This window comes from Vulpes vulpes, chromosome 11 (assembly GCF_048418805.1).
Source record: "Vulpes vulpes isolate BD-2025 chromosome 11, VulVul3, whole genome shotgun sequence".
NCBI classification, from domain to species: Eukaryota; Metazoa; Chordata; class Mammalia; order Carnivora; family Canidae; genus Vulpes; species Vulpes vulpes.
This window is the reverse complement of record NC_132790.1, coordinates 52,270,741-52,293,081: the sequence shown is the minus strand read 5'-3', so window position 1 is coordinate 52,293,081 and position 22,341 is coordinate 52,270,741. Positions and strand designations below refer to the sequence as shown.

Here is a 22,341-nt window from a genome sequence, read left to right as displayed (position 1 = left end):
CATCTTTGCTTTCCCCTCACACAGGTCCTGGAGGAGGGCGGCTGCCAAACGACCACAACATCGTCCCTGGTGTCGGTGTGCTCAGGCCTGCGCCTCTTAGGCAGCATTGATGACGGCACTGGCTGTGCATTTCCCGAGCAGCTCATTGCTCTGTGGGCCCAGGAGGGGATTCAGAACGGCAGGGAGATCTTGCAGGTCTGGAACTGGTCACTCGCAGTGGCCCCTGGGGGAGTGTCCAGGCAGCTAGGGGTGGTGAGGGACCGTGGGGCCCTCTGCCCTCCGTCTCAGAGGCTGGACAGAGAATCCCAGGCACACAGAGCCTGTGCTCTCTGCGGAGAACCCCATGAAGGAAAGGCCTGTTTCTTCTTTATTTCTTGCTATTAAAATATAGGAGATTTTAACTTAAGATAATAAATAAGAGGTAGAACAGTCTGAAGCAAATCCATCTGAAAGTAGGTTTTGGCATAGTAGACATTTCCCTCAGTGCACTGCTAGCCTTAGAGATGTTCTGTGTGCCTGAAGGAGGGAGGTCAGTCCCAGAGAAGGGCAAGAAATTGCTTTCCTTGTGATGGAGATACTGGATGTCACCATCCCAGTAGTCTGAGTGTTTCCATGTTGTTGAGGCCAAGCTCCACAGGGAACCTGGATTTTATCAGAGCCACCTGCTGGCCTGGGCGAGCTGTTCCTCTCCCTGCATAGGCCTGACCTGCCCACATCCTCTCTCCAACGCACACTCAGGGCCATGGAGGGCCACCCTGTCCTGCTGCCTCCTCCCAAGTTCCTGCATGCTCTTTGGTGGGCCGACCCACAAGGCTGTCTTTATGCAGGGCCCGTCTAACCTCCCCCAGGGACACGGGCCCAGGGACACATGGCCAGACCCTTATGCTTTGGAAGGAGCTTGCTCCAGGATGGCCTAGGCAGGTATGCACAGGGGCTGATCAAGGGTTAGGGAAGAACACGCTGCTGGAAGTGCATGCGGTGAGCTGGACTGATCTCCTTCATCTCCAAAGTTCACTTTGTGTTGTAGAAAAAAAAAGTGTGAACTGTATAGGAAAATATAAAAGAATAAAAGCCTGCCCCTTTTTACTCCCATTCTTCAGGGTGGCAACCTGACGGTTTAGTGGCAATTCTGGGAGCCCTTCCCTACACAGAAATGTATTTTTAGATATTTCAGCTTTACATGTAAATTTTTTCTGTTCTAAATCTTGGCATTTAAAATATATACTTACATCCCATCTGCTCCTGTGTTGGTGTTTCTTCATAGGCTAGATTCCTGAAGTTACGTGTTTTGACTCCTGATAGGCTTTGTCATATTACCTTGGTGATCAGGACCACAGGCCACTGCCCCAGCAGGAGCACCAAGCACACTGTGCCTGAAAAGGAAAGGCCTTTCTCTGGAGACAGAAGCACCCAGCTGGGTGAGCCCTCAGCCTGGACATGGTCGCATCCAATCCCAGCTTCTCAAGACCACTCCTGGCCATTTCAGGGGGCTTCTCTATGTAGGCCCTTGAGAACGCTCTGTGAAGAGGCCTGGGTTTGGTTGTCTGTCCCTCCTCAACAAATCACCAACTGAATTATACCTTTAAGCACACTGAGCATTCCTGCTGGAGCAGCTTCTGTGGGTCAGGAATTTGGGAACTGTGTAGTAGGTGATTCTAGCCCAGGCTTTCCCCCGAGGTTTGGCACATGTATTGTGAGGGTCTGATGGGCTGAACTTCAAGTCAGCAGGCTGATGCTCACTGTAGCAGGAGGCCACTGTGTCTTGCGCATGGCCCTTTCCTAGGGATGTTTGGGCAGTGGCTTCCCTAGAGCACCATCTAAGAGAGAGCGGGGAGGAGGTCATGTCTTCCAAGCCCCAGCCTCGGAAGGCATGTGCTGTCACCTCCTCGGTGTCCTGTGGGGTCACCCAGATTGGCCCTGTTGGGTGTAGAAAGGGAATACCTGGATGTGGATGCCAAGAGGCAAGGGGCATGGAGCTGGCTGGAAGCAGGCTCCTGCCCAAGCCATGTGGTTTTGAGGACTCCTTTCTTTTTCTTTTCTTTTTTTTTAAGATTTTATTTATTTATTCATGACAGACACATAGGGAGAGAGAGAGGCAGAGACACAGGCAGAGGGAGAAGCAGGCTCCATGCAGGGAGCCTGACATGGGACTCGATCCAGGGTCTCCAGGATCAGGCCCTGGGCTGAAGGCGGCGCTAAACCGCTGAGTCACCCGGGCTGCCCTGAGGACTCCTTTCTTGATCTGGAAGCTGCTACTGTGACCTGTTGTGTGTGCCCTCTGGCTGGTGCCATGACTGCTGAGCCGTCAGTACTTGTGGAGAAACAGCTTGAGCTTCCCAGTCCCTCCAGACGCTTCACCCTAATGTCCTGTCTCTTCAGAAGTGCTCTGGGACGTGGGGGAGCCGTGGGAATTTGAGTCTCCATTTTATAAGTTCTAGAAGGGAGCAGGCCTCATTCCCACGTGTGAGCTGGGAATGCTGTGGCTCTTTCTCTGCGAGCCCTGATGTGTGTCCTGCCTGCCTCTGGACTGGGGCGTAAGTGTTGATTTTTTTGACATCATAGAAAGAAGCAGAGGTCAAGAACACTCAGCACTAGAAAAGCAAATGTAGCAAAGTGTTTGTTACTGTCAGCTGAGCGGAGGGGTCTACATGGTTTATTATCACTGTGGTATAATACATATAAATTGTTCTATTCTCTTATTTTCAAAACCCTGAGGGGAAAAGAACGCTGTGTTCTGTGCAGTGCTGGGCTGTGGCTCATCTGTTGGATTGTTTTTCCACCCATCTGTGCACATATTTCACAGAGATTCTATTAATTTGAAATGATAAAAACTCAACTCTAAATGGCTTAAGCAGAGGGGACATAGGGGCTCACTGGGGCAGGCACTCGGGAGCAGGTGTCCCAGGGGTATCACCAGGGCTCTCTTCCATCTGTCCTCTGCTCCCTTCTCAGTGACGCTGACCTCTGGTCAGGTCTTCTCATGCAGCAGCCAAGGCCAGCAGGCTCTGTACAGCCTTGCTTCACAGGGAGAAAGGCCTCTTCCCGGGCCTCCCATCAGTTCCCTTGATGTCCTCTGCCTGGAACGTGCCCCTTCTGTGTCAATTCCTTTTCCACGAAGAGGGTCTCAGTCCTGCCTGGGCCACATCCACCCTGGTGAGGGGTGGGGGGAGAACTTTGCCTTGTCAGGGATGATCGGGGAGGCAAGGCCAGAATCCCATGAGCAGGGGTAGACAGAGGGCAGGTGCTGCCTACAGGACAATATGGGTCTGGGCCTTGCCGATTCTTAGGAAAGCCAGGAAGTGTTTGGAGAAGCCACACATCCTTTCCTGCCTGATGGGCTTTGTTGTTTCCAGAGTCTTGACTTCAGTGTGGACGAGAAGGTGAACCTCTTGGAGCTGACCTGGGCCCTTGAGAATGAGCTTATGATGGTTGGTGGTGCCACTCAGCAGGCGGCCCTGGCCTGCTACCGCCAGGAGCTGAGCTTCCGCCAGTAAGAGCCCAGGGTGGTTGGGTAGGGGGGTGGGTACAGCTGGCCAGGCTGCCAGGAGGGGAACCCTACCCTGGGGGCACCACCTTTGCCACTGGCTATTCTTTTGGTGGGCACTTTTGTGGGGACAGGGAAAGAGCAGAGTGCTCCCTGTGCCTGGAATGACATCCCCATGTGTGTGGTTTGGGGTTTCAGGACCCAGTGGCCTGTTCAGTAGCTGCGGTTTGGGCTTTTACAGCCACAGAATTTCAGAGTTACTGGCTTGTCTTTATATTTGGTGAGAAGCTTACAAACTGATATCAGGGTCCTCCCTTAGCCCCTTTAGCAAGGTTCCCAGCGGGCATTTGGACCTGACACATCTTACTGACACTGGGGCTCTTGGGTGCAGAGGCAGAAATCCTCCTAGTGGCAGGGGTGAGCTCCAAGAGCGTGTTGAGGGCTCGTGGGCTGGGGCAACTGGCAGGAGAGCAGAAGAAAATGTTCCTCAATGTGGCCCCCAAGAGCAAAGTGACAGGGTGCTGAGAATGCAGACGATTTTAGTTGGGTTCGGCTTTCAAGTACTGAGTACTTGGGTCATCTGTCCACTCAGCAGATGAGCGTAAAGATCATTTTTGTGTTTATTGATGTTCCAAAGCTACAGGAAAGAAATCGTGATGGCTAAGCCTTCTGACCAGAGGCAGCTCAGCAAATAGGACCCCAGAAAGACTGTGTCTTGGGAGGACGGAAGGAGATAAGCTCTGTCTCCTTCAGGGGGAGAAATGGTCACCAGAATAGTAGGTGCTGGGGCTGTGTACAGAGCCTCGGTGGGGCCTGCTCTGGGTGACTCACCTAGATGCCAGGCTGCAGGTAGTGGGGGATGACCAGGCAGGATATGGGTGGCCAGCCTTCTCCCCTTCAGGTATCCAGTCCCAGATTAGGTGCTGGAGATTCCTGGGAGAGGAGACAGGAAGGGGCATGGATAAATTCTCACCTGTTCTGGGCCATCTGGAGGTCTGGCACACTGTTTCAGACTTCCTTGGTTCAGAAACTTTCTGGAAACCTTCCTTGGCAGGTCATGTAGCTTCTCTGTTGTATGTGCATCTGTAAAAGGGGCATGGTAATTCTGGAAATCACCTTTAGGAGATAGCTGGTGGTGGCAGTGAGGTCAGAGCATGGCACTTGCCATGCTCTGCACCCAGTTAATGCAGCCCCTTTTATCATTCATGCAGACACGGGGCAGGTGTCCCCATCTGACCCTGTCTCTTTCCTGTGACAGGGGGCAAGTGGAGCAGATGGCAAGAGAGCGAGACAAGGCAAGGCAGGACCTGGAGAGAGCTGAGAAGAGGAACCTGGAGTTTGTGCAAGAGATGGATGACTGTCACTCTGCCCTAGAGCAGCTCACAGAGAAGAAAATCCAGTAGGTCCTAGGGTCGTACCCAAGCCCATAGCTGCAGCTCCTTGGCAGCTGGGCAGTAATTCCCCAGCCTTGGCTAAGGAGGGTGGTGGTGGGTGCAGGGCTGCTGCTAGCCAAGGCTGGGGTCATGAACTTGGTGGAGCTGAGGCCCTCCTGTTTCACCTGAGCCAGTAGAAGTCTAGAAGGAGCACCTCTGGGGATGTCCCTCCTTGAAAGAAGGGGGAGGGGTGCATTTAAACAAGTAGCTATGCTCTCTGTGATGCGGGGACATGTGCGGGAGCATCCAGCTCTGTGTGTGCCAGTCCACTGCAGGCAGTGCCTTCGTGAGGTATGATGGGCCAAGCAGAGCCCTGGGGAATGGGCTGCTCCATTGGTCGGGCTGGTGGCTGGACATCAGAGGGAGGGGGTCTGACCTTTTATGGACACAGAATCTACCCCTCTGGCTTATTAGCCAAATGTGAAGAAATCTGGCCCCCGAGGATCTCCTAGACTGGGGCATGCAGAGAGGCTTTCCATCCCATTGTGGGGAACACTCTATGTTAGGCTTCCCTCACAGAGCTCACCTGGTTCTTCACTTTCTGGAAACTTTTGTCACCTGGAGTATCCCCTCAAAGATAGCAAAGGGTGTGCACTGTGGAAAGTCCAGTGTGCTATACTCAGCTCTTGGTAGTAGCAGTGGCAGGGGCACAGGGAGGCTCCAGCCTTCCCTCCTCGTCCTCCCTCACCAGCCCTCCTGTGATCTTGGGTGGACGGAGCCCTTGAGGTTCCTCATCGGTGAAATGGGAATGGTGACAGGCCATCCTTTGCACAAGAGGGCACCAGTCAGCATGTGTGCACCTGTCATGCCTGCAGGTTAGCCATGTGGGGCCTCCGCAAAATGTGTGACCAAGAGAAGCAATACTTCAGGTAGTATACATGGTTTCAGTGGGCAGAGGACTGAGCTTGTGACAGGCCGTCTCATTCCTGTGCCTCTGAATGTTCCTCTCACTGTCGTGTGTGGTTGTGGCATGTGAAGCTAACATGTCTCTTGCACCAGCCCTGCCAGCAGTTTGTGGGTATTGTGGCCTGCGGTACATGAAGTCCGCTCTTGCATGGCCCTGGGCAGTGGAAAGGCCTTCACGGGGACCTTTTCCCTGCTCCATCTGCCTTACTGCAGGTTTCTGAGCACCATCCCAAGAAAGCCTTGCTCCTGCCCTGTGTGGGGACTGTCGTGGTTATAGTTACAAAGCCCGCACCACAGGGCCTCGTGACTCACCGTGGGAGAGACTGGAGGCACCCCAGGGTGCAGCCAGCTTCCCTGGGGCTCCACGGGTCTGCAGCACGGCCACAGGGGATGAAGGGTTTCATGGCTACGTAGGGCCTGTTGATTGTGTCGACCTAAACAGTGACATTGAAGCCTAAGAGCCATGTTCACCAGGGATGCCGGGCCCTTCATGAAGCAGCCAGAGGTCTGGGGGTTGCAAAGCTAGTCGGCCCTTAGGCAGGAGCTTCTATCCAGCCTGTGAGACTGTTGTGTGGCAGTGCCCCTATTATGTGCCAGGCATCCTGACTTACCAACTGTGGTTTTACCCAAATACTTGGCTATTTAGCCTAATTTTTCAGCTAAAGAAATTGAGGCTTGGCAGCAGTACAGTAGCTTGCCCATAGTCACACAACCAGTGTGGCCCAAAATTTGTCACCTGGAGGCACATCCCGCTGTGCTAGGTCAGCACCCCAGGGCCCCACTGGCTCACCCTCTCATAGGACCCGTGTACTAGAGGTTTCAAGGGAAGGTATTGGCTGTCCCTATTGGTCTATGAGGGCACAGGCTCTGGGCCAAATAGAGCAACATATCTGAGTCTACAGGCCTCTGGAATCCCAAAGGCCTGAGATGCCCTTTCCTTACTGGTGGTAACTGGGAAAGGTCAGATGCAGCAGGCTGAGATCCTGGTCTGCTCAGCAGCGGAAGTCTACACCTCCCTCTGCCTGGTGTGGAGAAGAAGTATGCAAGAAATGGCGTCAGGGGACCTAGCGTGAAAGAGTGAGAGGTGTGTGGCTGTGTGAGTGCACGTGTATGTACTCACTTCCACTATTCCTGTATGAAAGACTCATGGAATAATGGTAATGTTCAGGAAACCAAAACATTGATTTTCAAGAATATTTCCGATCTCAGGCGCCTGGGTGGCTCAGTTGGTTGAGCATTTACCTTCAGCTCAGGCCTCAGCGGGGAGCCAGCTTTTCCCCCTCCCCTTCCCCCTGCCCCTCTCCCTGCTTGTGCTAGCTTGTGAGCTCTCCCTGTCAAATATATAAAATCTGTAAAAAATATGTTTCCAGTCAAACCTGAGGAAATAAACAAACAGGGTCAAACTGTATGGAGGTGTTGGTAAGGCCATGGTGCCTAGGGTGGGAAGACCGGCCCTGACACCTTGACTTTTGTGTGGATGTGCTGAGCCACCCTTATCTCAGTGTGGAACATGGATGATGTTGATCACAGAGGAGCATTTAGTTACAAAATAACTGCATTTTATTTCTGCTCCTGTCAGCAATCCACAGTCTGCATTCAGCTGATTCCCTGGTAGCATCCAGCAACAAGCCTCCCCATTGACCTCTTCTTGCTGAGCCAGTTGCTGCTGGTGGAGCTAGAGTGTTTAATCTGTTGGCTTTTGAAGCTATTCGTGTATGATTTTGCTCACTTGATATGGTCTCCTTGATTCCCTGACCTCACAAAACAGAGTCAGCATGGGTTTCCACAGAGTGAGATTATGATTAAAAATTAGGAACTGAAGGAACCTTGGAAGAAGCCAACACAGTGGTTGCTAGCACATTGTTTCCTTTCTCGGTGCTTCCCCTGCCTCCTCGTGGCTCTTCCAACAGCATGGGTCTGTTAGACTCACCACTGACTTCGCAGGCTTGGGATCCTACCTGAGCAGGAGCCACACTGATTGTGGTGCCTCTAAGACTGTGGGTGGCAGCCTCATTGGGACCCTGGGGTTAGAGGGCCCACACAGGCCTCTAGACCCGGAGCTGCCTGAGTCCCAGACGATCTTCCTGTTGGCCCTGCACTGCCACCTACCTACCAGCCCTTGGTTCAAGGGAGAAAACTCCTTTTTAAGGAACTGTGTCTGAGAGCTAAATGTAAGTTGGTTTTAGATAATCAATTTAGGTAACAGAATTGATTTGCTTCAGTCATGGCTTGTTATGCTTGATTCTCTCCCAAGCACATGGGAAGAATTTTTTGATGTCTTTCTTGGGGTCAGAGAATCACAAACTTGAAAGCCTTATCTTGGTCTGAGAATCTGGCCCAGGGAGACACGAAGGCCCCATGAGTAATAGAGCATTAGCAGGAGTTTCTAGAAATAGCTTTTATGGCTGTATTAGGTTCTTCTTATTACAAGAGTAATAAATGATACATGTTCATTGTGGAAAATACAAGTAAAAATAAAAATAAAAGCAGAAATTTCACCCAGATGTTATCACTTCTGATGTTTTTATGTCCTTCACTTTTTTTTTTCCATGCACATTTGGAAAATAATTGTATTATTTTGCATTGTATTGTGTATTGTATCACATATGCTTTTGTGGTGACTTGCAGAGCATCCCATTATGTGCATCTGCCACATTTTATTCATTTTCCTTTTTTTTTTTTTAAGATTTTATTTATGTATTCATGAGAGACACAGAGAGGCAGACACACAAGCAGAGGGAGAAGCAGGCTCCATGCAGGGAACCTGATGTGACTAGATCCCGGGACTTCAGGATCATCCCGAGTCGAAGGCAGACGCTCAACCCCTGAGCCCCCCAGGCATCCCTCCATTTTCCTTTTGTTGGATATTTTGAAAGTTTTTAAAGAATGGAGTGATACAAATAGGTGTTTTTTTTTTTAAGATTTTATTTATTTATTCATAAACACAGAGAGAGAGGCAGAGGGAGAAGCAGGCAGGCTCCATGCAGGGAGCCCGATGTGGGACTTGATCCCGGGTCTCCAGGATCACACCCCAGGCTGTAGGCGGCGCCAAACCGCTGTGCCACCGGGGCTGCCCCAAATAGGTGTTTTTAAAACTACCCCAAGGTTTGTGGAGTGTTACATTAGCTAGATTCATCTGACTTTTCCCCTAAGTAACAGCTGTCCTTTCTCTATCTCCTTTCCTGCCGGGTGTTCTTTCCTTGAAGTTCTGAGATGGGAAAGTCCAGACTGTTTGGAGGGGGCTGGGGGATGAACCCCCAGTGTTCTCTGCTGAATTATTAACATTCCCAAGCCCTCTGCTGAGTGAAGCAAGAGTTGTGCCCATCTTCAGACTAGAGAGACTTGGTTTGAGAAATCCTGCTAAGTATCTGTTTCAGTGATGAAACTAAGATTTGGCACTTTTTTCTGCTGATATAAATGGTTCTTACAAAAGAGTAAGGCAGAAACTGAGGGGGGAGCGGAATGCCTCCTACCTTCTCCTCTGATGGCTTTGGGAGCACTGTCCATAGGTTTTATGTTGCCTGTGTCCTGCACAAGAGGCTTGCTTTGGTGCACATTTGGTTACCTGGGGCATTTGATGGCTGTCCTGGTGTGGAGGTAGCCGGAAGGCAGAGGGCATCAGAGAGGTCTACCCCCAGAGAGCATTGGCTAGCTCACTCCAGAGGCTCCAGGACCTACTGGCTTCCCTTATCACCTCCCCCGGCCCTGGACAGTGGGGGTGCCCACTGTCAGGCCCAGGGTAGGGGGAATTTAAAGGAGGGCCCCTGTGCTGTTTAGCTGAGTTTCAGTGACCCCATATGTCCAGCAGGAACAATTGAGTCCCAGACAGTGTAGCCAACTGCCATGGGCAGGAAGGTTCCAGGGAAGAAAGGCCGTGTTGCCCAGGAGATGTCCCTGGAGAGGTGGGGGTCAGTGTGGGTCTGGGGGGCCCCTTGCAACCCAACATGACATGTTCGATGTGTGCCTCACAGACACCTGGAGCATGGGTACCGGGAAAGGTTGAGCCTCCTGAGGTCCGAGGTGGAGAGGGAACGGGAGCTGTTCTGGGAGCAGACCTGCCGGCAGAGAGCTGTGCTGGAGAAGGACCTGGAGCGTCTGCAGGCCGAGGAGGCCAGCCTCCGGGAAAAGCTGACCCTGGCCCAGAAGGTAGGTGGGGAGCAGTGTCTCCCCAGGTTGTTCTACACTGAATGACAGAGATGAGGTTGCCTAAGGGTTCATCCTCCCAGACCCCACATTTTCCTAGTCAGGGACTGAATACCTTCTAGAAACCTTAAGTTTACATTTCCATGGTCAGAAAATGCCTGGGATTTCCAACCAAGAAATGTTTGCTGCAGTCACAGAGGTAGCACGCTTCTCAGCCAAAGGAGAAACGTCTCTGGCTTTTCCACCAGAGGCATTGCCCCTTCCTTCTCTCTGGTCATGGGGGCAGCAGGGCAGGTCAAGATCCGTGGGGCTCCTATTCTCTACTCTGGCTCAAGGGGACAGTGGTCAGGGGTGGTCATCCCCAAATAGGTGTTTGGGGCTTTGCTGTGCCCCTGCCCCCAACCCCCGGAGACCAGAGCATCTGTGAGGTCAGCAAAAGACCAAAGCTTACATCCCAGCCTGCTGGAGTCCTGACTGGATAGCCTGAAGCTCACAGGGTTTTTGGGCTTTGGTGAGTGTCCTGCGACCCCCAGCCACCCTACATTTGGTTCCATCCAGTGAGGTGTCCCCCGATTCCTCCTGTGCTCCTGCCTTCCTCCTCTGCTTCTAACACGGAGCCTGCAGATTCTTTCCACATCTGCCTGTTTCTTGCCTCCCTGGGGGAGAAGCCGAGTCCTTGCCCTGTGTCCTCACTGCTCTTCTCACTGGTTTCCTGTGTCTCTGGGCACTGCCTTCCTCCTCCGGGGGACATCTGAGCTCTGTGCTGTTTCAAATCCCTCATTTAGACAGTGGCTCAGAAAGGATTGCCCCAGCCTCTTCTTGTGTTACTCATGGACTTCTTGAGCGTTCAGGGCAGGAAAAGAAGGTGCGCTGGGGAAAGTGACCAGCAGTAGTGAGGGGCTCCGCAGGTTGGTCCCCGGCACAGCCTCCCCTGCAGGTGCCAGGGCAGTGAGCACCAGTCAGGCTGCATTGGCAGGAGTTTCTTCCTTGCATATGAGTGCTGCTGGGAATAAGTCTCTGACCCAGAGGGGAGACCAGCTGCCTCCAGCTCTGTCCTCCACTCCCAAAGCCCAGAAAACTGCTGGTTTGTGTCTTGTAGGAAAACAGTCGATTACAGAAGGAGATTGTTGAAGTTGTGGAAAAGCTTTCAGAATCAGAGAAGCTAGTCTTGAAACTGCAGAATGACCTGGACTTTGTGTTGAAGGACAAGGCAAGTCCTTCTGCTGATTCTTAGTCTCTGGGCACGGGGTAAAAGGTGTCAGGGACCTGAAAAAGATTACATAGGTGAGTGAATATGTTGTTTTCTAAATTTTACAATTCCAGAATGCAGAGCAAATCAGCAGGGTGACTTCCATCCTGTTTTCTTCCTCTTTATGCCAGTGCGGGGGTGCTGGTATGCTCTAGTGCCACCATGCCTGTTGATCTTGTAGTGATGGGGCCAAGGCCAGCCAGTGCCAGCTGCATAGACCCCAGTGATGGGTTCTCAGTGGCGAGGGGCACAGAGGATAGGTGTTGCATGGAGAGGTCCAGGCAGGGAGCATCCCAGGCAGCCAAGGCAGGAAGGAATGCACCCCAGGCTCCAGTTCGGAGTATGACCACCCTCTATAAATTCAGAGCATCCTTTTGCCTTGAGATCTTTTAAACGAGAGGAGGGAGGAGGAGGAGGAGGAGGGGTGGAAGGCTATACCTGGAGGTGCTGAGCCCAGTGGAAGGAGCATGAAGGGTGATAGCACACATTCTACCTGGCCTGAGGTTCTGTCTGTCATTTTCCTGTGCGGGTCTGACTTTTAGCTGGAGCCACAGAGCATAGAACTCCTGGCCCAGGAGGAGCGGTTTGCAGAGGTCCTAAAGGAGTATGAGCTCAAGTGCCGGGTACGTACCCCACCCAGCCTCCTTGCCATCCTGAGCCATCACATGCCTTTGTCTTGCATTGGGGCCGTCGCTTTTGTCTTGGGTGCATAGGGCCCTCATGCCCCTCGCCCCACACCCTGAGTCCCCTTTGCAGCAAGGGCACTGGTGCTGGGGGCTGTGCTAGAAGGCCACATAGCCCTCTTCCAGCCATGCCTACTAAGAATGGAGTGTGGAGCCCGTGACACAGATGGGTGGTGCAGATGGGTGGTGCAGGTCATCAGAGTCCGACTGGTGATCTGCAGACCTAGCAGTGGGTATGCAGGCCTCATACGTTGCCCCCCTGCCTGGAAGTGGCCTGTCATTCTTGGCAAACCACATTCCTGGCCTCCACATGGAGAGTAGTACAGCGTGGGTTGGCAGGAGCATCTTTTATGAGCAGGGCAGGTGGAGCCTCTGATCTGGGCCCATGTTCTACTGATGGGGCCTCCAGATCTCAAGTTCCACAAGGGGCTGGCCACGGTTGCTAGACTGGCACCTGTCCTGAGATCCCCTCAGTGTTTCCAAAGTTCCATGCTGGGAGACCCACCAAGGGCCTTATTCAGGTAGACACACCACAGAGCAGGGCACGGGTGATGAACTACAATGCCAGGGATGCTGGAACGTATCACGACCCTATTACACTCTTAAAGTTATCCAGGACCTCAGCAGAGGAGACATTATTGCGTGATATGAAGGGTCTGTTACCAATTCACTTCTTAATGATTTCCCTCCAAATTGAAGTCAGAATTCACTTTGTTCCTGCTGCACGTGGCTTTGGCAACACCAGAGGATCAAGGTGAGCCCGTGCTGTTCTGGAGTGGACGTGACCTGCTGCTTCCTGCCCAGTGCTCTTTGCTCCAAACCCTGGATACCAGGGTGCCCTTAAAAATTCTGTGTGTGGTCAGCTATGTCACCCTCCTGCCTGCCTCCTACTGGGTGTGTGCCGGGTCGGGGTTAGGGTCTGTCATGCTGGTTGGATTGCAGTGACATGTTGTGTTTCCTCCCTCCGTTTAAGCTTGTCACCTTGATTTAGAGCCTATAACTAACCATCAGTGAACAATTACCTTAATGCACTGGAGCTTTCAAACATGCATAAACCCCGTCTTTCTTTCACAGAACTCTGTTACTTAAAGAACTATGACTCATTTCACTTCTAGTTCTTGAAGTTTGACTTTTTGAAACGTCAGAAATATTGTACATGTTAGTGTTAGTTAATCCATGTACTTAGAAATTGGCCTTTCCATTTTTTTTTCTTAAGATTTGATTTATTTATTCATGAGAGACACAGAGAGAGAGAGAGAGAGTCAGAGACACAGGCAGAGGGAGAAGCAGGCTCCACACAGGGAGCCCAACATGGGACTCGATCCCAGGACTCCAGGATCAAGCCCTGGGCCAAAGGCAGGCGCCAAACCACTGAGCCACCCAGGGGGATCCCCTGCCTTTCCATTTTTTGAATATTTTTTGGTTGTTTCAAATTTTTTTAAAAATTTTTTTATTATTATTTATTCATGATAGTCAGAGAGAGAGAGGGGCAGAGACACAGGCAGAGGGAGAAGCAGGCTCCATGCACCGGGAGCCCAACGTGGGACTCGATCCCGGGTCTCCAGGATCGCACCCTGGGCCAAAGGCAGGCGCCAAACCGCTGCGCCACCCAGGGATCCCGTGGTTGTTTCAAACTTACATTTAGAGCATAAAAAAAGGATCTTTTTATTGGATAATGATTTAAAAAAATTTTTTTTTTTAATTTTTATTTATTTATGATAGTCACAGAGAGAGAGAGAGAGAGGCAGAGACACAGGCAGAGGGAGAAGCAGGCTCCATGTACCGGGAGCCTGACATGGGATTCGATCCCGGGTCTCCAGGATCGCGCCCTGGGCCAAAGGCAGGCGCCAAACTGCTGCGCCACCCAGGGATCCCGGAAAATGATTTTTTAAAGTTTTTTTTTTTTTTTTTTTTTTTTGTATATTTTATTTATTGGGCAGCCGAGGTAGCTCAGCGGTCTAAAGCTGCCTTCAGTCCAGGGTGTGGTCCTGGAGACCTGGGATCGGTCCCATGTCGGGCTCCATGCATGGAGCCTGCTTCTCCCTCTGTCTGTGTCTCTGCCTCTCTCTCTCTCTCATGAATAAATTTTTTAAAAGATTTTATTTATTTATTCATGAGAGACACAAAGAGGCAGAGACATAAGCAGAAGGAAAAGCAGGCTTCCCACAGGGAGCCCGATGCTGGACTCATGCTGGTCCTGGGATCATGCCCTGAGCCAAAGGCAGATGCTCAACCACTGAGCCACCCAGGTGCCCCTAGAAAATAGTTTCTAATACATGAGTTACAAAAATGAAAACAGTGGCAGGGACACCTGGATACACTATGCCCATATTCACCTGTTATTTACGTTTGATTCTACGTGTACTCTTTGCATACTTGCTCACTCTGTGCCGTGGATGGATATGAATGTGTACACAGTTATTTTCTGAACACCCGAGGGGGATGCCATATCCATAGTTGGTCAGTGTGATCCGAAGAGCAGGCACCAGAGTTGATTGATTGTCGAGTGTTCAGAATTTTGCCGGCTTCTTGTTAAACTTTTGGTAGCTTCAGATCAGCTGTGGTGGGAGTTACTTACACCACAGAAATGTGCGAAAGCCAAAAGTCTGGGCTTTTCTTCCTGAAGACCCAGCTTCCCGGTCTGCCTGACTGTGGCACACTTAGTAACTTGATGACACCGGTGATACAAAACCTTAACCTGTTGGTGGTATTTCAGTTTTGTTAGGTTAACCCTGACCCCTGCAGTACAGGATCTAGTGTCAGGTCAGAGGTTGTCTTTTGTTGTCATGTCTGTGTAAGGTCTTTCAAGCTGAAACATTGGGCCATGTGTGGAGGTTCCTCAAAGAGTTAAAAATAGACCTGCCCTACGACCCAGCAGTTGCATTGTTGGGGATTTACCCCAAAGATACAGATGCAGTGAAACGCCGGGACACCTGCACCCCGATGTTTCTAGCAGCAATGTCCACAATAGCCAAACTGTGGAAGGAGCCTTGGTGTCCATCGAAAGATGAATGGATAAAGAAGATGTGGTCTATGTATACAATGGAATATTCCTCAGCCATTAGAAATGACAAATACCCACCACTTGCTTCGACATGGATGGAACTGGAGGGTATTATGCTGAGTGAAATAAGTCAGTCGGAGAAGGACAAATATTATATGGTCTAATTCATTTGGGGAATATAAAAGATAGTGAAAGGGAATAAAGGGGGAAAAAAAAAGAAAGGGAATAAAGGGGAAAGAAAAAATTAGTGGGAAATATCAGAAAGGGAGACAGAACATGAAAGACTCCTAACGCTGGGAAACGAACTAGGGGTGGTGGAAGGGGAGGTTGGCGGGGGGTGGGGGTGACTGGGTGATGGGCACTGAGGGGGGCGCTTGATGGGATGAGCACTGGGTGTTTCTATATATTGGCAAATTGAACACCAATAAAAAATAAATTTATAATTCTAAAAAAATAAACTTGTGTGGACAATTTAAAGCTAAAATATTAAAAAGGGGAAAAAATAAATTTATAATTCTAAAAAAAATAAACTTGTGTGGACAATTTAAAGCTAAAAAAATTAAAAAGGGGAAAAATAAATAAAAAATTCCTTTAGATTGCTCATTACAAGTATATAGAAATACAAAAAAAAAAAAAAAAGAAAAAGAAAAGAAAAAGAAAATGACATAGACCCTGGGCTTATAAACAAGAGATGTAGTTCCCACAGTTCTCCAACCCAAGTGGTGAGTTAGAGACAGAGACTACCCCACCAGCAGGGTGGCCTCACTGGGTCACTGTATTTGTAGGAACAGGGAGATGGTGGGGAGTAATGAAAACAGAGCCAAGCTGGGGATGAATATTCAGAGGGTGATTTTCACATTACAATGAGGCGGGGGTAACTGGCAGTCACTGCTGGCACTTTCTGATTCATTTCCACTCAGGCTTCTTCAGATGTTTCTGTTTCCTTTTCAGCAGTTTGTCAGTATGTTTCTAAAAGGTGAGATTGACCTGGAGGCAGAAGGCTCTAGGAGTTTGGCTCCTAGACAGTTTAGTTCTGGACAGTGTGGAAGAAGCTTCTGCTACAGATTTCCTGAGCTCCTGGGGTCAGGACTGGCCTGGTGTCTGGTGCGACCTCCCTTCCAGGGGCTGATGGAAAGCTGGCTTCCCAGGGAGTTCCCTGGGGTCTCTTTTTTTTTTTTTTTTTTAAATTTTTTATTTATTTATGATAGTCATACATACAGAGAGAAAGAGAGAGAGGCAGAGGGAGAAGCAGGCTTCATGCACCGGGAGCCTGATGTGGGATTCGATCCCGGGTCTCCAGGATCGCGCCCTGGGCCAAAGGCAGGCGCCAAACCGCTGCGCCACCCAGGGATCCCTCCCTGGGGTCTCTAACACAAGGACTCTGATCCTGTTCATGAGGCTCCACCCTCAGGATCTGATTTCTTCCCAGCGGCACCCACCCCCCCTTCACCTTAGCTGTTAAAATTTAACATGGGAATTGGGGTTAGGGGGAGGGCACATCCAGTCTATAGCACATTCCCACAGCCCTTGTCTCTGACATGGCTATTTTTAAAGTGATATTTTTAAACATTCTTATTTTGTGTTTTTCTGATACTTCTTTGGATTAAATTGAGATTATGTGTTCTTAGATGGACAGCACAGGTGATGCTAATTTTTGGTCAGCTGGTCAAGGTGTTGCCTGATTTCCGCCTTTATAAATACTGGTGTTTTTTTCTCTCATACAACTAATAAGTGGTCAGTGGGGAGACACATAAAGACCACGTAAACATTCTGCCCTTCATCAGAATTTTCCTTGGATTTAGAATGCACTTCAATCTTTACCATGATAGTTGCAAAATGATGATGTCCCAAGCCTAGCACCCATTCCACACCTATCATTTGACGCTTGGAGGTCTCCTGTGAGCCAGAGAAATCCTGCTTCTCTGCTGTTTGCTACTAGAGCATCACTGCCTCTGGGCTGACCGTGTTTTTACACTCACCCTTCAGAGGTAGAGGTAGAGCTGGCCTTTGGCCTTCCCCGCAGGGTATCACTGACCCTTTCCAAGGTCTCTGCTCTGTGTTTTCCTGTAATTTATGACCAAGATATTTGTTAGCCAGGAAACCATGCTTTCCCTTGTTGCAGAATCCTCTTCCTACTTATCATTTTAACTTTTTGTCATCTCTTTCAGCTCTCTGTCTCAATTTTCTTGGTGAGGCTGCCTTTGGTTAAGGGGGAATGTAAAATGTTAATCAGAGTTTTCTGTGGCTTCATGTTTCTGCCGTTGCCTTGGGTAGACACTGTAATGGAGGAACATGTCCTTGTTTGGAAACTCCAAATGCAGATTTTCCCTCTCTGCATTTCCACAATTACAGATGGAATGCTTTTGTATGTCTCTAAATTCACATGTTGAAGTCTGTTCCCACAATGTGATAGTGTTAGGAGGCAGTGCCTTTGGAAAATGATTAGGTCATGAGTGTAGAGCCCAGTATAAGGTATTAGTACTTTATATAAAGTACCCCAGAGACCTCCCCCATCTGTTCTATCATGTGAGGACACAGGAAAGACTGCCGTCCATGAACCAGCAAGCCCTCAGCAGACACAGTCTGTTGGCACCTTAATTGTGCATTTCTAATCTCCAGAACTACAAGAACTAAATTTCTGTTATGATAAGTCCTGTCTGTGGTATTTGGTTATAGCAGCCCAAGCAGCCTAACCCCTAATAGATGTCCCCACCATTGCCCAGCTCCAGGTGGTTCTTCATCCTCCTTTATGTGTGTGCTTGCTCAGGCCTTGCTTGTGGCCCCCGCCAGCCTACTGGCATCACCTTCCTCTCTGATGCTTCCCAGTGCTGCTGGTGAAATCCCACTCTCCTCTCAGACTGGTTGCCTTTCCTTGGTACCCACAGGCACCCCAACGAAATATGAGTCCCTGTGAAAATACACAGTACCTGGCTCCCCAGCCCCACCAGGCACCCCTTGAATAGAGTGAGGACCCATGGCTCGTCCAGGATGGTGCATGTCACCCTCATCAGTTAGAATTAGACATGCTCCCTGATGTGTCCGGGGAGCAGAGAAATCTGCCCAACATAGGTCGCACCTAAGAGAACCTGCTTTTTTGGCATTGCTGAATTTGTGGGATATGTGTAAATTTTCAAAATACCGAATACAAGGTACACATGTAATTTTAAGTTTTCCCATAGGCACATTAAGAAATGTAAAAAAAGGGATGCCTGGGTGGCTCAGCAGTTGAGTGTATGCCTTTTGGTTCAGGGCATGATCCTGAGGTCCTGGAATTGAGTCCTGCATGGGGCTCCCCTCCTTCTCCCTCTGCTTATGTTTCTGCCTATCTCTCTTTGTCTCTCATGAATAAATAAAATCTTTTTTAAAAAAAATGTAAAAAGAAATAGGTGATTGGGCACCTGGATGGCTCAGCAGTTGAGCGTGTCTGACTTCTGCTCAGGGTGTGATCTCGGGGTCCTGGGATCTAGTCCCCCATCAGGCTCCCTGCAGGGAGCCTGTTTCTCCCTCTGCCTATGTCTCTGCCTCTCTCTGTGTCTCTCATTCATAAATAAATAAATAAATAAATAAATAAATAAATAAATAAATAAATAAATAAATAAAATCTTTTTTAAAATAGGTGACATTAATTGTAATAACATTTTAATTCAATATATCCATGTTGTTACCATTTCAATATATAATCAATATAAGCAAATTTTTAATGAGATATTTTATAGCCTTTTTTTGGAATCTAGTCTTTTAGATTCAGTGTAGACTTTAGGCTGCTGCACACCTCAGTTCACACTAACTGCACCTGAGATGCTCGGTGGCCTCTGTGGTGAGTGCTGTCTCCTTGGACACCCCAGGGTTAGAGCAGCAGTGACCACAGGCTGTGTAGGAACTAGGAGGAGCATGCTCTGCTTTGCAGACTTGTCCCGAAGCTCTCACATTCTGGCCCAGCCCATTCTCCCTAGATAGAACTGCTCCCTCCATGGGCAAACTTATACATTTGTCTAGGAGTTTTTGAGTGAGGTGCAGTGATCCTGTGTGAATCTATGCTGCTTATAAGATCTGTGCAGTGAGGCTGCCAACGAGAGGGTCCTTCTCCAGGGGAGATGCCATCATAGGCCAGGCACTGGCCTTCAGGAACAGTTTTGGGAAGATTAGGTCTATTCAATGGGAACTGCCCAGAGGGGACACTCAAATAGGATTCAAACACCAGAGAGGGTTGTGGATCCTTGATGTACCAGGGGCTGGGCCCTGAGTCCTCTCCCTGTGGCCTTGGCTAGGCTTGGGCTTCCCCGAGAGGGAATGTCCCACAAGGAGAAACTGGCTGAGAGCTGCACTGTTGGAAGGTGTGGCGTTACTTGTACCATCCTGCAGGCCGGGGCAGCCATAGGCCTGGTGGGGCTCCAGGGAAGGAGGACATAGATGCAAAGTTGTGAGTGGACGTGGCAACACACACAGCTGTGAAACCATCAGAGAAAATGGCTATAAACTCTACACTTCCTAGCCCTTTAAAAATAAGGTGATGGGGGTGCTTGTGGGGATGTTTCATTCAAGTGTGAACAAAAGTACACTGGTTGCAGATGAGACCCTTCCCCAAATCCCCCCACTTCCCCCTGTGTGCGTGCTCACCCAGACACCGTCCTTTCTGTTTGATGTCCTCATCTTTGCTCTGTGGCCCTTGGTCCAAAGCACCTGGTACCCTCTGGGCTTAGTAGCTGTAGAAAAAACCCTGTGCAGAGGACAAGCCGGGACACATCCTGAGACTTGCTGCATCACACCCACGGCACAGCACCACTGTGCTCTTACACAGAGCACCTGGGGTTTCAGATGTTGAAGGTTCTCTGTATTCTCTACGTTTCTTCTCAGTTTCTACTCCACTCTGTGTGTGTGTGTGTGAGAGAGAGAGGGGGGGAGAGAGAGAGAGAGAGAGAGAGAGAGAGAGAGAGTGCCCCTTCCGTATATCGGGTGGTGGAAAGTGGCACAGGGCATTAGCAAATCAAGAGGTATCCCTTGCTTTGGTTTGGCTCATGGATCATTAGGAAACTAGAATGCAAGTTGAGTGTGGTATGCTGGAAGGCAGGACCTGACACCTGGCTGCCCACTTGGGGGGTTGGCTCCACTGCTCTGCTCCCCATGGCTCCTCAGGCGGCCGCAGTGGCTGCAGGGGTGTCTGGCTCTACTCTGCAGGACCTGCAGGACCGCAACGACGAGCTGCTGGCTGCACTGGAAGGCCTGCGGGCACAGCTGCCCTCAAGTTGGCATGGCCGGCCCCATGCACAGCCAGAGGAACAGCTGCTCCCTGGACACGGCCCAGCAGGTAGGAGCCCAGTCCTGGGAGGTGACAGGTTGTGCGCTCCCACTCTGGGGGACCAGAGGCCGGTGGCCATGGGGGTCTGTCTGCCCTCACAGCACAAGCTTCCCCCCTGGCCTAGGCATGGCATGTCAGGCTTCCAAAGGATCACACGCCCTTCAGCCCACCACCCATGGGAGAATGGCCTGTAACCCCAAGTCAGGGATAATACCCAGAGCCCCAAGGGAGGTACAAGAGAGTGAGGTTCTGCCATTTGGGTAGAATGGGAAGGTTACGATGACCTTTTAGTGACCTCAGGACAGGCATGTCCTAGTGGGTCTTGGGTCGCAGGGGAAGATCCAGAGAGATTCCCTAGGGTGAGCATTCAGCATGGGTCAGATGTGGTCATCTAGGGAAGGGAGGGCTGTGAGTGAGCAGGGCGGTGGTCTCCCAGCCTCGCTCAGAGCATCAGGTCCGGTCTTGGGTCTGTGACAGGTAAGAGAGGGAGGGCAAATGTCTAAAATGTGTCAGGGACTCCTGATGCTCACAGAGGCCTCATGTGGGCTCTTGCAGACAAAGCTGGTGTTTTCTGCCTGCATAGTGTGAAAGGGGTGGGGGTGGGGGTGGGGCTGGGGCACCCTGGAGGGCCCACTCCACCCCACTGTGCACAGAACTGACGCTGAAGGAATTACTTGAGAAAGACCAGGGCTTCACGCTCCTCAGTTCTTCAGCCTCTGAGGTTCAGGACAAACTCTAGCAGGCCCCAATACCCTCTGTGTAAGTGTTATTGGCTGCTTCTAGAGACCAGAATTGGAGGGTGGGGTCCAGATGACACAGCTGTCTTTCAGGTTTCCATGGTCCTTCTGGAGGACAGGGTGGGTTTGGCTGCTAGCCACCTCTCCTGGCAGTTGTGTAGGGTGAGCACTATGCAAGTTCACATGCTGCATGCGGCTCCCCATGCAGCTCCATGCTCACTGCTGTGGGGGGCCTGTGAGGGGGCCACTGGGACTGTCTGGCCCCCAGCCACCTAACCGCCTCTACTGACCATATATCATGGCAGAGTCAGCCTCTTAGAGCTCCCATATTGTCCTAAACCTGTTTACTTAATAAAACAGGAGAAAAGGGGGGGGGGTACACCTTGGTGGCTCACTTGATTAAGACTCTTGATTTCGGTTCAGGCCATGATCTCAGGATCATGAGATTGAGCCCTGCGTTGGGCTCTGCCCTCAGCGAGGAGTCTGCTTGAGTTTCTCTCCCTCTCTGGCTCCCCTCCCCCCCCATTCTCTCTCTCTCTCTCTCTCTCTCTCTCTCTCTCTCGTTTTTTTAAAATATTTTATTTATTCATGAGAGACACAGAGAGAGGCAGAGACACAAGCAGAGGAAGAAGCAGGCTCCCTGCAGGGAACCCGATGCAGAACTCCATCCCAGGACCCCGGGATCACACCCTGAGCCGAAGACAGATGCTCAACCGCTGACCCACCCAGGCCTCCCTCTCTCTTTCTCTCAGATAAAATAAAATAAAGTCTTTTTTTTAAAAAAAAGAACAAAGTTTGTACCTAAGAGAGCCAACATGGGAACCAAGTGAGGCTTTCTGTGTGCTGAGTCCAACTTGCTCAGTCCCTTAAGGGGACCCCCACAGCATCTTTAGTGGAGTCTGATGACTTCCGACAGCGGCAGTCCTGACTGTCCTCAGTTGGACGTGTTGGCGTAGGGCCAGCACACTGGATGGTATCACATTCCCAGATGAGGTGGATAGCCTGGCCAAAGGGAGATGATTGTTAACCTCCCTTTGTCCCTGGAGGAGGGGGGACTCTTGTCAAGACTACCGACTCCTAGCCCAGGGAGTAGCAGAGCTAGGGGTGGCTAGTACCTGGGGTGGCTGTTGTCCAGAAGACCTTGGGCTGTGGCACCAGAAGGAGCCCCGGGCTTTATGTCATCACTGATCTCCCTTTCCAGGGCCCTTGCCCTTCACCTTTGTCTCCCACCATTCCCCCATCTGACCACAGAGGTTCCACCAGTCACTTCACAGAAGGAGGGGTCTGTCTGCTGCCCGGGAGTTTTGGTAGAAGGGCTGTGTGGATGACGACAGCCGTGCCGTCCGTGCTCCAGCTGGAGCTCCCCCACCGGCGCCCGTTCACCTGGGTCTGCTCGGCCAGAACCA

General features: G+C 50.6%; 1 protein-coding gene across 8 annotated transcripts in view; it reads left to right on the top strand.

Moving 5' to 3' along the window:
• NINL (ninein like) overlaps window positions 1–22,341 on the top strand; it is a 152,666-nt gene that overhangs the window by 95,063 nt on the left and 35,262 nt on the right. For 4 of the 8 annotated variants that reach the window (XM_072727404.1, XM_072727402.1, XM_072727409.1 and 1 more), the window contains 7 exons: window positions 25–195; window positions 3,354–3,490; window positions 4,743–4,883; window positions 9,795–9,969; window positions 11,066–11,176; window positions 11,758–11,838; window positions 20,078–20,207. In XM_072727404.1, coding sequence (XP_072583505.1) covers window positions 25–195; window positions 3,354–3,490; window positions 4,743–4,883; window positions 9,795–9,969; window positions 11,066–11,176; window positions 11,758–11,838; window positions 20,078–20,207 — 946 coding nt within the window. The remainder of the gene's footprint in view (window positions 1–24; window positions 196–3,353; window positions 3,491–4,742; window positions 4,884–9,794; window positions 9,970–11,065; window positions 11,177–11,757; window positions 11,839–20,077; window positions 20,208–22,341) is intronic. The other 4 variants (XM_072727407.1, XM_072727405.1, XM_072727406.1 and 1 more) reach the window with 3 other exon arrangements.